Genomic DNA, 17,276 nt, shown 5'->3' with positions numbered 1-17,276 from the left:
TGTAAACTGGTGAATCTTGTGGTATTTAAGTTGTATGTCAACTTAACAATTAGAAAAAAATTGATTATAGTCATTGGAGCTTCCCCAGGGAGTGAATGGAAGCACCTGATCCCCTCATTTTCCCTGCCATGAGAGACAGAAATTACTCAAACAAGAACTTCAGAATTGGAAAATGCTTTATTTCAAGGAATATTTATTTCAAAACATAGCGAAATACAGGGAAAAGGGAATGCCACTATAATCTGATGTAACAGAAGAAAAGACCACCAAGTTTTATTTACCAATTACAAACACAAATGGGGATCTCATTTAGGGTTAAGACATGCTAAGCACAAAGCTACAGTTCACTGAGCACTGGGCTCCCTCATTTGATCTAGAAATTATGAGACAACTGGTGGCAACATTCCTGAAACTGTAGCATCCACCACAAGGCGAAGTTCCTTCATTTTATTTACCAGACAACCAGGAATCGTACACCAGCTTGGCTGCAACCATGTCTTCCACTGCCATACCTGGAACGGACAGAAATTTGGTTCAGTTTTTGTCTGAACAACTCTTCCTGAAGCAGCCCCCTCTCTGTGACTGGCAGTTTCCCAATAAAATGCCCACCAAACAATTTGTAAGTGTCCTTCAAAGTTTAGTTCAGAAGTTAAAAAACTTTCTGTAAAGAGCCAGATGGTAAATATCTGCGGCTTTGTGGGCCCTGTGGTCTCTGTTGCAACGATCCAACCCTGTTGCTGTAGGGCAGAAGCAGCCACAGACAATAAACAAACGGGCGTGGCTGCATTCCAGTGAAACTCTATGGACAAGGGAGTTTGAATTTCATATAATTTTATTATATGAATAAATAGGCCTCTTTTCCTTTGTTTTTTTTCCCCCAATCATTTGATCTGTATACTTCAGCAGCCTCACTTTGTCATGTTGTTTTGGACACATACCGTTTATGTTCTTCAAGGGCAGGGCTGGTTATTTTTATTAGTTTTTGCAGCCACCCCTGCAACCGCTATGGAGCCTGGTAGACAAAAGATGTGCCAATAAACCAATCCTCAAAGTGAGAAAACAAAAATTGCTCAGAAGGGAAGTGCAGATTTCTGTAGTGTTCTGTCTCCAGAGGGGTCAGCTGACTTCTTATCTGCTATGAACTCTGGAACTTTCAGACACAACTGGATCAGTGTGATGTCTGAACCAGGCTCTGGTAGAATTTATACTGCCTTTCCTTCTCTATGCTTGAGAGATTTTAAAAATATTTAACAGCTGGTTTGGGTGCTTGATCATAAGAAATATGGAAGGTCTGGACAGAGGGACAGAGGACATTCTTGAGGTGCTCAGGGCAGCAACTATTTAACAACCAGTTTGGGAGTATTTCAGTATTTTATGTGTATCAGCACTGTTGCCATTTTTGTCATGTGCTTCAGTCTGGTGAGGTTGGGGAGTGCTGGGCTGAGGGGCAGACTGGCCTCTGGGAGCCCATCCTTTGTTGTGCTCCACCTGCATCAACTCAGCTGGTAATGGGCTCCCCTGGAAACTCTTCTCAAATCAGCAAGCAGTGGGGCAGAGGTGGAGGGAAAAAAGAAGTCTCAGTCTGTATTTCCTGTGTGGGTCTCTCTCCCTGCCATTTCCCTTAAGCTCCTGTCTTTTAACATCTTTATCCCCCTCCTTCCACCTCTGAAGGACCTCTTTTGAGTTTCATTCAGAACTAAGTCTAAATGATTTACTGCTGACACTTGCTGTGTGCAAATCACTTTACATACACACTCACATAATTTTCACAAAAATCCAAGGTAGCAGGTGATGAGGAAACCATGGTTCAGAGAGCTCACCTGCCCAAAGCACATGTCCAGGGGGTGGCAGAGAATAGAATCCAACCCAGGACTGCCCAGTGCCAGAGTTCACAGGCTTAACCACTATGCTAGGATATGTAACTAACTGACCCAGATGATGGGTTTCATGATCTAGCTCCAAAGTCTGGTGATTCATTCCTCTTTCCACCAATGGATGAACCTGCCTTGTACTCTGGTTAGATCTGTGCCCTGGGAGCCATGGCCCTTACCCAAAGACTTGAACACTGTGGTCTTCTCACAGTAGGCTGGCTTCACTCCCTTCACCACTTCTCCCAGCTCAGCAAAGATCTTGGCCTGTGGAACGAACACACGCTGACCCAGGCTATAGACCTAATGTCTGCTCTGGCCACCTTCTGAAGCCAAGGCAGGGAGCTCATAAAAACACCATTTGTAAACTGGATGCTGTCAGGGTGGATGCTCCCCCACTTCACTGTCAGTTTTGCATAGCATCTGCCTTTGTGCAGATATGTAAGTTTGTGGCCAGGGGAATGTCCTGGTAGGATGCTGGGTCAGTAAGGAAATAGACATATTTTTATCCAACATCTCATTTTGGCAGCCCCCTCCTTGCTTCTATGTCCTGATTACACAAGAAAAAGAAGGCCAGAAAGTGGCCAACCACAGTCCTATTCTGTTGGCCATGTTGGGAAGATTTCCAGGCTGTAACAGGCTCTCATCTCCCAATCCTACTGCTTTATAGGATATCTCAGTCCGATGGAAAAATCCATCAAGCTTCTCTCTCCAGGCAAAGGGAACGGGAAAACATGTCACTGACATAATGACCACATTATTCCCGAAGGAGAGTAGAAAGGGTTGAGAGATGTTTAGGAGCTGTGACTGGGGGGATGGGGGGAAATGACTGAGGTCTGGAGCAAGCCAAACAGTGGAGGCTCCTAAGTAACAGAAACCCTGGGACCTAGGTGAGGCCAGATTGGCCACAGCCCACCAGAAGAGGCTCACCCCTGACAGCATGACATCTCCAGACTCTTTCAGGGCAGCTTCCTGGGAATCCACGTAGAGCACAGCCTGTGTCATGAGCACATCGTCCAGCTCTCTCCAGTCGGGTCTGCTGGCTCCAACAGCTAATAGACAACAAAACATACCCTGAGCCCAGAAATAGTTGCAAGGGATTCTAAACATGCCAAGGAAAGGAAGAGGGGTGGGGAGAAAGAGGGGCGGAACATTCAGATTTGGGTGCCTTACTTCCCCAGGCTCACCCACTCCCAGTCAGCAAGACTGGCTATTCAATAATAAGAATAATGCCTATCATTTTTTCCATTTCATTTCACATCCCATCTCATTCCTGGAAGATTTTGAGGCAACTTAGCCTTCATTTACTGGGTACCTACATGTATTATTTATATGTATGGCATGTTTCTGTGGGACGTTTTACATATATTTATAGTCCTCACAAGGACACTTCCTGTCTGGTTCCTATTTAAAAGATGCACAACAGAGGCTCGAAGAAGTGAAGTGCTGGGCTGAAGGGCAGACCAGCTTCTGGGAGTCCATCCTTTGTTGTGCTCTGCCTGTATCAACTCAGGTGGGAAATGGGCTCTGGGGAAAAGGGCTCCCCTGGAAACTCTTCTCAAATCAGCAATCGGGGAGTAGAAAAAGAGGGAAAAAAGAGGTCTCAGGCTGTACATATCTAATAAGAGCATCTATGGCTACACTTTTCACACCTCTTCCACTTATCAGGAGTGACTTCCTTACAAAAACCCTGCAACAGAGACACCCCTTGAAGCTTATTCATACCCCACAAACCTCTGTCTTCTTTCTGTCTGCTTGCTCTTCAGTTGTTTCCATTGCTCACCCCCAACCACTTCACTCTTAACTCATGACAAAGAGTCCAGTGTCAAGGTCATGGAGAAGCCCCAGCAAAGAGGAAACTGTCTCCACCCTGACACCAAGCTTTCACATCCTCTGCAGAGCCCAAGACCACAGCAATGAATCCATGGAATCATCTCCTGGCACTGGCACAGGGGATGATGCAGAGGCTGCAACCAAATGCCTGCAAGCCAGGTGGGTAACAAATGTGAGCAAAGCTGATTAGAGGAACTGGACTGGTAGTGGTGGAGACTGAGGTATACAGAAGAAAGCAGGCCCTTCTAAAGGGGACAGGGGACAGTCATTGTTAAGCTCCAGTTAATTGTTACCATGTGAGAATGCAGGGCCACTGTTAGATTCCCCTCACCCCCCCCACCACCCCATTTTAAGAGAAGTAGGAAATCTATTTGCATGTGTTATTTCTTGATGTTTAGAACATGCTATGGTCCAAACAAAACACATCTGCTGGCTGGATCCAGCCCAAGGCCAGCCAGTCTTTGGAAACTGCTATAAAGCCTACATAAGGCAGCATTAATATGCCTTCTTGCAAGGCCATCCAGTTTTCTCTACTTGTTCCCTCTCCTGTTTTCCCTCACTCTAATTTTCAAAGAAAGTGGTGTAAAAAATGTCCATCTTGAAGGTTGTTTGTGTGAGGCATTCTTTAGAACAGAAACACTAACGAAGCTCGTAAATAAATCATAAGCTGGTGGGAAAAGCCTAGCTTCTCAAGCCACCTCTTGTCATAGCATTTGTTTGCCCCCTTTTTTCTGAGCAGGGCAAGTTCTCAAAGGGTCATGTGAGACCACTTGGGCAAATAGAGGTGGGCCAGGCAGCAAAGGGAGGGGTTTCTGACTGGGTTCAGCCTTGCTCCCATGGGGCTAGAAAGGGTGAGGGTCAGACACTGGCTGGCAGAAGGCTGGAACTGAGCTTGTGTCTTAGTCAAGCTGAAAAGTAAGTAAAACCTGTTCTTGGTGTTTCCCTGTAACATACTTTTCTTAAGCATATTTGATGCCTCTGTGAACACATGCACCAATTTTATCTTTAGGCTAGGGAAGTAAGAGATATCTTGACTCAAAATCAAGCCAGCCCTTCTGGGAGAGACAGGCAAGGTATAAGAGGGATCCTTTGTTGTTAGCTTTTCATATGGAGCGTTCACATGATAAGGAATGTGGGCAGCCTCTAGGAGCTGAGGGTGGCCCCAAGGAAATGGCACCTTTGTCCTACATGTAAGGAACCTGCCATAACCACATGAGCCCAGAAGGGCCTCCAAGCTCTAGAAAAGACTGCGCACTGGACACACTGGATTTCATTGTTGTGTTACCAGACAAGCCAGCTGACCCAAGCCCAGACTCCTGAGCTATAGAAACTGTGAGATAATAAATATGTGCTGTCTGAAGCAGGAAAAAATAATCAAGTCAGTCCTGCTGAAGATTCAGTTCTTGTCCATTTCACCAAGAACTGGATTCTCTTGATTTCCCAAGTCCTTCCAGAAATGGTCTTATTGTCCATAAAGCCAGCCCCAGCCCATCTCTTACCTAACAACCAGGTCACTTCTACCTACCCCATGACGTCACAGGCTGACTCCCTGAACTTGCTTCAGCTCATTCCTCAAATACGCCACATTTTGTTTTTTCACAGAACTTCTCTTTAGCTGGAACTATCTAGTTCATCTATTTGTTGACTTGTTAGTTACCTATCTTCCCTCACTAGAAGGTGAGTACCAGGAAAGCAGAGACCTTGGGCACTGGTTTACTGTGGCATCCCCAGCATCTAGAACAGTGCCTGGCACATGGTAGGGATTCAATATACATTTGTGAGTAATGAATAATCATGATCCTTGGCTCTTGCCTGCTCATCTGCCAATGTGTACAGAGACCTTAGCTTCTGAGTTCACACTGGGTGCTTGTCATTAAAGCATGGACACCAAAACCATCTAAATCCTCTGGTCTGCCCATATGCTCACTGGAATCCAGTCTTATTGAAAGATATATATTATTTAAGAACTTGTGCTCTGAGGGTAGATTGCTTAGGTTCAAATCCCAGCTCTGCCTCAAGAACCTCTGACTTTGAGCAAGTTACTCAATCTCTCCATGCCTTGCTTTACCTACTTGTAAAATGGGGATCATAATAATAGCTCCTACCAGTAAGGCTGTTATAAGGATTAAATGAGATAATACGTATAAAGAATTTAGATAACTCCTAGGCCATTTATGGATCTTCAGAGACTCCAGGAACTCTATGTTTGGAGTCCCACCCAGCCTCTCACATATAATAAAAAGCATCCACATGTCACATTAAACATCTTTCGTGCTGTAATTTAAAAATTTTTTTCATTCCAAGTGTTAAGAACAAATGAATTATTTGGCTTTTGTAACTGAAATTTCATTCCATTTAAGAACTGAGCTGTGACTGACCATCTGCCGTAATGTTACATTTTTAGAACTTCAATCTATTACTTTCAGGTTAACAGTATTTATTTCATATTTTGGAGTGAATATTGCTTTTCAGAGCTCACATGTTCCTGACGCTCTTAAGAAGGTTCAGGCATTTTGTATGAGTAAAACACTTCTGCAGATGCAGCCCCTTGGTCCAGCCTAGGGATGAGTCTGGCCACCACCTACACATGGTTCATGGAGCCACTCTGCTTACCGTTGATGTGAGCCCCTGGCTTCACCCATTTACCAAACAAAATGGGCTCTGTTGCCATGGTGACTGTGATAATCACATCTGCGCCTGTCACAGCCTCCTGAACTGATGAACAGACCTGTACCTCTCCTTGCACTCTGTCTGCAAACTTCTCTGCATTTTCCTTGGTGCGGTTCCATATCCTCACCTTCATTGGGGGTAAAAAGAGGAACATTGGTGTCATGATTGTCTGGACACTTATGTTTCATCACACCCACTCTGTGATAAAGGCTGTGGTTATTTAAATCACTCCCTATGCAGAATGGACATATGGCCTGGTGTACAGCATTAATCTGGGCAGACACCTGGCCAGATGTTTGAAAATGACCTTTCTCTACCCCTTTCTCTTTTCAACAAGTGGGAAAGGTTTTCAGTTCTAGCCCGGGACACACAGGCCCAGTACAGCTACCACATAGCTTAATGATTAGCAGAGCAAGTTCTGGAGCCAGGCAGGCTTAAAACCCATCCTTGCTCTGTCACTGTTTCTAACCTCATTCAGTGTTCTTGCTGTAAAATGTGAATGATAAAGTCAGCATCAAACTTCCCCTTTATGCTTGAGATTGTAAAGGAGTCATAGCAGGTGTGGGACTCATAAACAGGATTATCTGTGGCAGTGCTGTGCACAGAATAACGATCTCTGAAGGGTGTGTAAGGAATTAAAGATAGGAAGGGTGTGAGGAGTGAATGGTACTCAGTATATGAAAAGGCCAAGATGAGTAGCTATGATTAGAATCTCCTGGATGGTGCTGGGGGCAGTGGAGTCATTCGCCCCAAGACAAATGGGGACTTGCTAGCTTACTTAACAGATCTCCATGTCTGGTGTGGGGGTTGTCAGCCTTCAACTGAAAATAAGGCCTAAAGAATCTCTCATAAGAAAATGTAATAAACATAGAAATAAATGTTATATCTAAGTCCACCAAGGTAAAGAGCACTATAATAGACTCAGTCACAAGAGAATGGTTAAACCATACTGCCCTTCTTGATAGAAAATTATGCAAATACTGTACAAAAATTTGGTAATCTAGAAAAGTATGGTGTTAGAATATTCAGTGAAAAGAGAAAATACATAATTTTGTACAACATGATTAAAACTAGTTTATAAAAAACTGACGAGAAAAGATTGGAAAATGTTAACCCCTTGTCTTTGAAACAGATAAAAGGGAATTTTTGTCTTCCTATTTCTCAAAACAGATACATAATTTTTATTATTAAAAAATCATACTTTAAGTCTGCCTTACCCCTCTCATACATGTACAAAAAACAAAAGTAGCATCAAATTTCCACAGTAGGAACTGTAAGCCATGATCTGGGAAAGGTGGAACCACATCTGGGCTGTAGGAGAGGCATTCTGTGGTCTGCATCCTCTAGGCCTCATTCCCAGTGCCTGGATCTTTAGCTCTGAACACTGAAAGACTCCTAGACTCTCCTAAGAGAAGCACAATGGATAAAATATAATCCTTTAACTAACTGCGCAGGCTCCTGGCATCCCCAGGCATACCGTATGAACTGAGTAACTGGAAGGAGGTGGTTGAGGCCCCTCCCCACTCTTCACCTCCAACAGGACTTCTGCACAAGTCACTTAAAGAACTGTCGAGATGGGACTCTGGACAACTATTTCAGAATAGCCAATGTTGCACTGAAGAAGTGCAGACCAAGGTCACAGACACTCCCTCCTCTCTTCTCCCCCAACCTTTTCTGGACTTACCTCCTTAAAAGAGAACTGCTCTGTGAAGACCTCATAGTGGCTGTAGGCCTGGACCCCAGCCCCAAGTATGCACAGCACTTCACTGCTGGGAGGTTTCAAAAACTATTTGAGAAAAATGAGATGGAAAAGGTCAAGGAAGACACTAGCAGCCAGGTGAAGAATTAATACAGTTTGAGTATACATGACCTCTGCCCTGTCTTCCACTCCCTCCCTATTTCTTGGGCAAGATGTCATTTTACATTTCAGTTTCCTCTGTGTAGTGTGGGAGGGAAGGAGCCTTCATTGAGCACCTAATATATGCCAATGTTTTACCCTCATGATCTCAATGACCTTATGAGCTAGATACTCCTATTTTTGTCCTCATCTTACAAATGAAGAAACTGAGGTCCAAAGAGGGAAGTAACTTGCTCAGGGTCCTACAACTATTAAGTGGCACAGTGGGTCTCCAGAATCACATCTTTCATTCTCCAAAGCCCACATTCTTCCTCCTGTGCTACCCCATCTCAGGGAAACGATAAGCGGCACCCACTTGTCAGAGCTCTGGGTTGCTTCTAGGAGCTACCTGGAATCCATGAGCCCTTGCAACTAAGGGTTCTCGACTATATTTGCTGAGCCCACTCTTTCTTGACCTGTGTCTGTGTTTGGGAGTGGGAACCAATGGCCAGCTTGTATAAGTGCCACAGTGAAGTCTGTCTGACCTCACCAATAGAATTCATAGCACTTACATGTTTACAGATTTATTTTATTGTACTGGTCTGTCAGCACCATGAGGACACAAACAGTCTTATTTATCCAGAATTGGCACATATCTGCCATCATCTATGAGAACCAGAACAGGGCTTCTCACCCTCAGTGCTGCTGACATTTGGATTGGATAATTCTTTATTGGTCGGGGGGTGGAGGGGGGCAAAATCATTCTGGATTGAGAACTACTGGCATAGAAGGATATCACTTGCCCCTCAAACCATCAGTATCAAATAAGACCCTCTTCTGCCTTTTATTTACTTCATTAAGTAAAATTTGAGCTCTGCATGTCTGCTCTTTTAACAAGGTTAGTGACTGAAATTCTGGAGTATAGATTTGAAAACAAATCTCCTTGATTATTAGTTACTACCAAAAGATGTCTCAGAAATATTAGCAGATGTCCATGGTTCCTATGCTTACAGAAGGAAAGATACCATTTTGTGCTAGAAAACACAGCTCAAAGAATCTGATATGCAAAGGTATCAAAATTACAATATCCACAAAACTGGCAATCTTATGCTCTTGTTCAATAAGGAGAATTAGGTGATTTTTCCTTAACTAAGTCATTTTTCTATTGTTATTTTTGATTATTCTCAATCTTGAAAGATTGGGCTTCAGAAATTATTGCAGTGTTCTGTAAAAGTAACCTTCTACATCTGGAACTAACTCTCTAAGTCTCATTGGTTGTCTTACTTGATGATTTGTTGCCATGGTAATAATGTTATAGTTAACATCTCTTCCTAAATGATGTAACAGTTTGAAGATTTATTAAATCATAACAGGATTAATGGCACTTTATTCTTTTCCCATAACATGCATATAATTAAAAACATGTATATGAATCTGCTAGGTTTCTTACTTGAAGAAATTGAAAGTCTGTGTTTAATTTGCATTTGCTAAGTCCACGCATGGTCTGACCACACCATCTCTCCCTCATGCATTGCTTCTCTGGACTTCCTGTCTTCTAGCTACACTGGTCTCCCTGCAGTTCTCCAAGCACATGTACCTTCCTCAACCACAGGGCCTTTGCACATGTTCTTTCTTCTGCGTGGAATACTTTTCCCTCTGCCCCTCACAGTATTACCATTACCATCCTATTACCATTAAATCTCAGCTCAGATATCCTTAACCCAGGAAAAGCCTTCCCAAATCTCACAGACTAGGTTAAGACCCCCTGTTTTATGTTCTCAAAGCACTTCACCCCTTTCTATTCAATGTTTTTGTCAGGGTTGCAGTTTCACATTTATTGGTGTGATCTTAGGATTAATATCTGTCTCCCCAAATGACTGTGCTCCATGATGGCAGTTACTGTACCTGACTTTGCTCACCACTTATGCCCCATGCTGAGCACAGGGCCTGGCCCCTGAAGGGCACTCAAGTATTTGTGGAATACATGCATGCCAGGGACAAACCCTGATATATACTGTCACCTTGGGAAAGCATGTCAGAGTCCCAAGTCAGGTTATGTGCAACCCAAATGCAAAGAATTCCTAGTGTCTAGGAAACCCAAGAACTTCCTATACTTCTCACTCTCCTCCCAAGAGCCCCAGATGAAAGAGAAGTGGTAGAAAGGAAAGCATTCTATTATTACAGAGCAAAAAGTAAAATAGACCCTTTGTCCTCATTGAAATAGCCCATCTAGGCTCCTGGGAATAAAGCTGTGAAGTTTCAGCCTAAACTTTGAAGGATCAGCTCAGTGATTCTCAACTCTTCTGCAAGTGCTAATTTTTATCAATGCAAAAAAAACATAGTGCAACTGAGAGCTGGGCTGGAAGAATTTGGTTTCCAAACCTGCTTGATCATCAGATTCAACCAAAGCCTATTTTTTAAAATTAAAGTATGACTGACATACAATCTTATGATGATTTCAAATACACAACACTAGTGGTTCAACATTCACCCATATTATCAAGTCCTCACCCCTCCACTGCGGCCACTGTCTATCAATGTAGTGAGATATTATAGCGTCACTGTCTTCCCCGTGCTGTACTACCGTCCCCGTGACCTACCTTATTGTGTCCCTTAACCCCTTTTCCCTCCCCTTTGGTAACTGCTAGTCTGTTCTCTCAACCAAAGACTCTTAAAACTCTTTTCTAGGGCTGCACCCTCAGTGATTTGATTCAGTGGTTTTGAGAACCTGAATTTTTTTTAGTTGAAAAATTTATTATTATTTTTATATTGAGGTACATACAATAAAATGCACAAATCTCAGTTTACAGCTTGATGAATTCTGACATGTGTATACATTCCTGTTAACCATCACCCAGATCAAGATACCAAACATTCTCACTAATCTTTTCCCCCTTCACCTATTTCACCCATCCCCAGTCCCCTATGGTAACCACCAGTCTGTTCTCTGCATCTCTGAGTCTGGAAATCTGAATTCTTAAAAAATCCCCCAGGAGCTGATAACACTGCATAGTTTGGGTTGGAAACTATTGATGTGAGACAAGAAAACCAGGCAGCCTTGGAAGACCCCACAGCTACCTGAGTTACACGACTTCAGGAAACCCTACTTTCTATAGCCTTCTGTGCAAAATAGGGCCAATAATACTAGCTCTGCCTTCCTCACAGAATACCACAGATTAGTTGAAACAATGGGTTAGAAGATATTTTGGAAAAGACCAAAGTCCTTTACAAATGTAAGGTAGTATTGTTAGAGTCACTCTGTTCCTAAATTACCAGCAGACATATCTCAAGGATCCCCTTGATTATTTCAATCTGATTTGGGTCTGGATATAATTTTAAAAACCAGTTCATCCAGGTACATATTGTAATCCATCCCCTTCCTGCACAATCACCAGACTGACCCTCACATTCTCCCCTCCCCACCATGTGTTTAGACTTTAACACACTCACACTGGTTTTCTGCTCCAACCCTTCCCTAGATCCCACATTTCCTTTATGCTTAGGCTCATAAAACAGCATTTCCAGACCTTGTACTTCTCCATTTAATGTGAAACTTCTGGACTCCAATCGTTCCCACAGACACCTAGTTCTCGAAGCCTCCTCTTCTTAATTCTGATCTCTACAAATACTGGTGTTCCTGCAGGATGCCCTGACACTGCTTAGGGACATCATCACCCCATCACTTGCTCCTTTCTGCCAGGAGAGCTCCTCCCTGCCTTGCCATTTCACTCACTCCTGGATAATTTAAAATGTCACCCCTCCCCAGTACTCTCAATTCTGCTTTATTGTCATCCTTCTAACACACCGTTTGTTTTCTGTTGGTAGTGGTGGGGTTTTTTTCTTTTTTTTTTTAAGCAAATCCTAGCAATATTATTAAGCTCATAAAGGAGTTTGTTGGTTTAGTTTTGTTTGTTTTTTTCTTTGCAAATCAAACCATGCGCTTTTTATTTGCTTAAATATCCCTGACATTTAGAACAGTGCTCGACATATGGTAGGATCTCAGTCAATAGTGGTGGAATGAATACACAAGTCTACTTGAATCTATTTGGCTTCTCCTCTGCTTCTTGTACAGTACTGGCTTTGCGCTACTGGCAACCACTCTGACTGACCAGGAGCATTATGGTATAGGGGCAGGAAAGTGGTGCTGGCAGTCAGAGAAGTCAAGTTTTAAATTCTTGCTCTGCCACTTAGTAGCTGTGTGATCCTGGGCAACTCACATAACTTCTCTGAGCCACATTTCCTATACATGGCAAATGGAGCAAATCATATCTACTTTGCAAGATTGATGTGAGGATCAGCAATAATGCAAATAGGGTACCTGGAATCTGTTGTAGTCATTAAATGGCACCTAATAATTTTGTGAATCATTGTGCTCACCTGACATCCCATATCTGGCATATGAAGCTATGTCCAAAGGGATACCAAAATAAGTTCCTCACACCTACCTGAGGCTATCAAGCTTGAGACACCAAACCCACCCCTGGCAAACCTTGGTAGCACAACCAGGCACCAATCTTACCTTGGTGGCAATGGCAGATACTGCAGCTGTTCTCTTTGCACTTATGACAGTTCCATCCATGACCTTGGAGGAAACAAGAGACAGTGAGTAAGGAAACCCCCTGCCTTCCACTACTTAGGTGGAGAGAAGCTGCTCTACAGAGTAGGCCTAGGAAGTATCATTTCCTGCAAAAGCACAGGCTTGCTATCAGACCTGGATCCAATTCCTCCACTTAGGAGAAACTCAACTTTGAACAAATCTCTTAATCTCTAAGCACTGGTTTCCTCACCTGTAAAAACAATGATAATGCTAACCATTCAGAGGTTTCTGTAAAGATTCAATATATTAGGTACATGAAAATATTTAGTACATGATGAACTCTCAAGAATTGCCCCTTTTTCTTTTCTTACTCTAGGATTCTCAATACACAAAATTAAAGAGGGGTTTAAGGAATAAGAGTAAGTTATCTGGCACCTGTGCAAGCGCCATAAAATTCTACCTCAGTGACTCTCTTCTCCTGTCACACATTTGTAAAGACACAGTTGCCCTGACACAACCCTTAGATTAACTTAATCTGAATCTATAGGGGAGGGACCCAGATATCCTTATTTTTAAAAGCTCCCCAGCTCTAAATTATGTCTGTTTAATACTCACCATTCTTTGCACTATTCTATTCTGTTTATAAGTTATTCATCAGTTGATTCTCACAAGGTAGAATCAGTATTTCTCATTTTATAGATGAGAAAGAGAATCACTTACTTCCGAGGCAGTTCAGGAAAGATCTAAGGTCTTGCCATTTTAGTCAGTTTAAAAGGCTGAGTGGTTCCTCTTTCCTGGGGAGCCACTATTGGTATGGATGGCATCTCCACTGGATGAATAGGTTGGGAAGAGCTAGATACTCTTCCCAGAGGGTTAATGTACAACCAGGTTCCTTCAAGAGCCAGAAATTCAGGTATCTAAGGATCCAGGGGATGGTGGGGTGAAATTAAGGACAACTCGACTGCCTGGTCTCAGAGCCAGCTTGGGGGGCAGTGCACAGAGCACATGTCTGAAGACGACCAGGTTGACAGACAGGACATTGATTCTTGGGTCTTTCACTAACCAGCTGTGTGACTTCAAGTAAAGTGGCTCTACTATGAGTTTCAGAGACCTCAACAGATTTGGGGAGGGGCACATGTGTGAAATAAAAACTCCCACAGAGAAATGTTGTCATAACTGAGTAAGATCAATTTCTCCTTTGATTTGCCTGGCACATGATAAGCCCTGAGTGGTAGCAGTTAGGATCTAGAGCATGGTCTCAAGAGAATATAGGTCCTGGACTTACAGTGAGTGGGTCTGACATCCAGCCATGCCACTTATTAACTATGTAAACCTGGGTTAGTTGGGCATGTTTGCTCTATGATTCAGTTTCCTCATCTGCAAAATGGGGGTAATATTACCTCATAGAGTGGCCTTAAGTATTGAGAAATTTAATAAATGTAAATTGTTTAGAACAGAGGCTGACACACACAAAGTGCTCAATAAATTTGGGCTACTGCTAGTTTTTGATGCTATCATTAAATGTTACAACAGATCACGTGTACCCTTCAGAAAAGACTGGGATTTTCAGAACACCCCTTCTCTTCCTGTTACACAGATTCACTAAATAAATATTTCCTTGCCTCCTGGGTTTGTTCAAGCTGTGTGTTTGGAGTAACTGGAATAGGATGAGAACATATACAAGAATGCCGAGGTTATTCCCCACTGTCACACACTTGAAGCAGCAGTGGGCTCTGGTACTGGATTATGCATCTTCTCTCAGTCCTAGAAACAGATACATGGTCACAGATAAGGTTCACCGTTGCTGTTACCCAGTCACTCAGAGAGGAGCATGTGTGTGGACACAATCAAAATTCCCTGGCTCATGGAGAACTAACTTCTGAGTTTAGATCTGGGCCCCCAGGGCCCCCTCCACCCAGGGGCAGGGAGTTGCTCACCGCCAGAAGGGAGCCATTACTGGGATCAAAGAGCAGCACAGTGGCCTGGTGGGAGGGGACGGCGGCAGTGGTGCTGTGGCCCTCGTAGAAGGTTACCAACTTGGTGGTCAATGCGTCCTCTGCAGCACTGTAGGCAGGCATGACCCCCAGGAAACTACAGGGAGAGAGGAAACAGCTTCAACCTCTTCCCACCAATGCCGGGGTGTCCTACCAAGTCCCACATAACTTCCTTTCTCTTTCCTCCTTCACTGCCCTACTGGTCCTCTGCCTGTCCCTCATTCCCACGCCCCTTCCCTTAGGCGATATGCACACTACGTTCAGGAGAACTCTGGATGAGAAAAACCCTCCCGGTTCGGCCACTTAACTAGCTGCAGTAACCTTCCGTAAATCATTTAACCTCTCTGAGTCTCAGTTTTCCAATCGGTAAAACAGTTGCATAGGTACCTACGTATATATGGAGAGGGTGCTGAATTAAATAAGGTAAGCCCTGTAAAGTCTCACTTAGCACAGTGGGAAGCACACGTATTAGGTGGCAGCTCTTAATAAGAATGATTAGCAAGCCCTCTCTTTCTCTCTCGCACTGTTACCCTCCCCATCCCTCCTCCTTTCCAGTTTCTCCAGCCCCTGGCCCCAGCCTTCCTCACTCACCCCCTGTGCTTGGCCACCGGCACCACGGTGCGAACCGGCTGCATAACCCCTCCGTCGGGGCCGCTGGAGAAGTTGGCCAGAGCCGCCTCTAGACGTGGGATGAGAAGGCTGGGGCTGCCAAGGTGGTGCTGCACCTCGGCGGCGCTCAGGAACACAGGCGCCCCGCTCATCTCGCCGCCTCCCTCCTAACCTTCGCGAGGGTACCGTGATCCGCGTTCCGGGGGCTGCGCCCTAAATAAGCGCGCGGCGCCGCCTGCTGGTCATCACCCAGCTCCGGGGGCGGAGCATCGCCGGTCTCCGCCCACACCGCCCCCAGCGGCGGTCGAATTGGGCCCCCCAGAGACTCGTTCCGCAGGGTTGGAGTGGAGGTGGTGGGCTGGGAGTTAATATTCTACGGTCCACGTTCTCTAGTTCCTGCAGTTAGCTCTAGTCGCGTTCCTTCCAAAGGACGTCGGTGCCCCATCACATCTCCTCCACCAACTCTGCTATTTGCTGTCTGTCCTCCTGTCTGGGAAAGAGGAGACAGGGGAGATGGAAGCAAATTATGGGGGCTCCCTTTGCTCTTGAATTATTGCATGCTGCTAGGAGATATTAGATGAAAGAGGATAGTTATTAAAAAAACATTTTCCTTGCAATGCTGTCTCCATGTGGAGTCGCTTATCCCTCTCTCTCCTTCTCCCACCTCCAGATCTCAGGCTATGGATGACTTCAAATGCAGTTTTCTCCTAGGCTTAACTAAATCAACTAACCTTCACCTTTAAAAAGACTGTGTGGGGGGAAGCTCTCAAGACAAGATGTAAAGGCCTCAGTCACACAAGAGGACCAGGAAGCGTAAGAATGCATGAGACCATTTAGGTAATTTCTTCCAGGAGCTTATACTTGAGGAAAGAAGACTGTGCACAGAAGGTGACAACATGCAGGGCAGTAAATCTTAGCTGACAAGTTAGTGATTAGAGAAGGAAATGCTCTTGATAATTCAAAGAAAAGTGATCATTTGACCTGGAGTGGTTAGATAAGGGTTTTGTGGAAGAGGGGCAATAAACCAAAGCTAAAATTAATAATAACAATGTAAGAGCAACAGGTTATCAATCTTTACTATCTACCAGGTACTGCACCATGCATTTTATGTGCACCATTTCAATGAGTTATACAACAACCTCTCTGGTAAGTAGGTATTGTTATTCATGCTACTGTTCATTTGAGGCTCTCAGAGGTGAAGGGCTTTGTCCGAGATCACCCAGTGGGTCGGCAGAGGAGTTGCTATCTGTCCATGAGGTCAAACTGCAGAACTCTACTCCTAATCATTAAACTGTGTTACCAGAGAGGGAGGGAAAGGGCATTTCAGACCAGGTAAAGCCCACAGGTGGAAGGAATGTTGTCTAGTCCTTGGGAGCAGTGTCTTGCTGGACAGAGTTGGGCAAGAACTGGGGCTAATGTCTGGGAGCAACAGGCAATGAAACTGGGGATGCTTTCTGGAGCCAGTATTTTAAGAAGTGTGATTCTTTGGAAAGAAATATCATTTTCAAAGAGGTTAAACATTTAGAAAGATGGGTTTGAGCAAATGTATAGGATGAAACAGATAAGAAAGAGTGTATTTTGGAACACAGATGTGGAGACTCAAGAGCTTAAGTTGTGCTCCCCTGATATTTTGGTTGTAGTGATGTAGGGCATTTCTTAGGAAATGGTCACACCATAATAAAAGACAGTGTACAGATACATTTAAATAAATCTACCAATGAAATAAATTGTATGCAGTGTACTTAGCACAGTGCTTGGCACATAGCAGCCACATAACGAGTAAACCTTTCCATCATCATAAAAAGAAGATGCTGTGGTGGTTGGGAAAAGTTGATTTCAATTACACGATTTTGTTTCTTCAGTTCACCATTCCTAGACATGCAAGCCCAGGGCTGCTGATATTATAGAAATGTTTATAGCTCATTATT

General features: G+C 43.9%; 1 protein-coding gene across 2 annotated transcripts; it reads right to left on the bottom strand.

Annotated features, from left to right (window-relative positions):
- Positions 1-158: 158 nt before the first annotated feature.
- Positions 159-15,557, bottom strand: CRYM (crystallin mu). 2 transcript variants are annotated; one of them, XM_036899250.2, is made up of 8 exons: positions 15,331-15,555; positions 14,683-14,836; positions 12,728-12,790; positions 8,056-8,157; positions 6,315-6,498; positions 2,799-2,920; positions 2,051-2,135; positions 159-512 (listed from the first exon to the last, which is right to left on the bottom strand). In XM_036899250.2, exons 1-8 carry the CDS (start codon positions 15,498-15,500, stop codon positions 448-450), a joined length of 945 nt encoding a protein of 314 aa, XP_036755145.1. In that variant the 5' UTR covers positions 15,501-15,555; the 3' UTR covers positions 159-447. The 2 variants fall into 2 exon arrangements, with proteins under 2 accessions (XP_036755145.1, XP_036755154.1); XM_036899259.2 differs by lacking the exon at positions 2,051-2,135 and having other exon boundaries at positions 15,331-15,557.
- Positions 15,558-17,276: the final 1,719 nt, after the last annotated feature.

The sequence above is a fragment of the Manis pentadactyla genome, chromosome 10 (genome assembly GCF_030020395.1).
Source record: "Manis pentadactyla isolate mManPen7 chromosome 10, mManPen7.hap1, whole genome shotgun sequence".
NCBI classification, from domain to species: Eukaryota; Metazoa; Chordata; class Mammalia; order Pholidota; family Manidae; genus Manis; species Manis pentadactyla.
The sequence above is the reverse complement of the archived record's forward strand: the minus strand, read 5'-3'. Positions and strand labels throughout refer to the sequence as shown.

Bases quoted from the DNA above. Each gene is read 5' to 3' on its own strand.
- CRYM (XM_036899250.2), bottom strand. From the start codon at position 15,500: ATGAGCGGGGCGCCTGTGTTCCTGAGCGCCGCCGAGGTGCAGCACCAC. The intron at 14,837-15,330 runs GTGAGTGAGGAA...CTCTCCCTGTAG, and splicing joins CCGGTGGCCAAGCACAGGGG to TTTCCTGGGGGTCATGCCTG. The intron at 513-2,050 runs GTAAGGGCCATG...TGTCCGTTCCAG, and splicing joins CACAGTGTTCAAGTCTTTGG to GTATGGCAGTGGAAGACATG.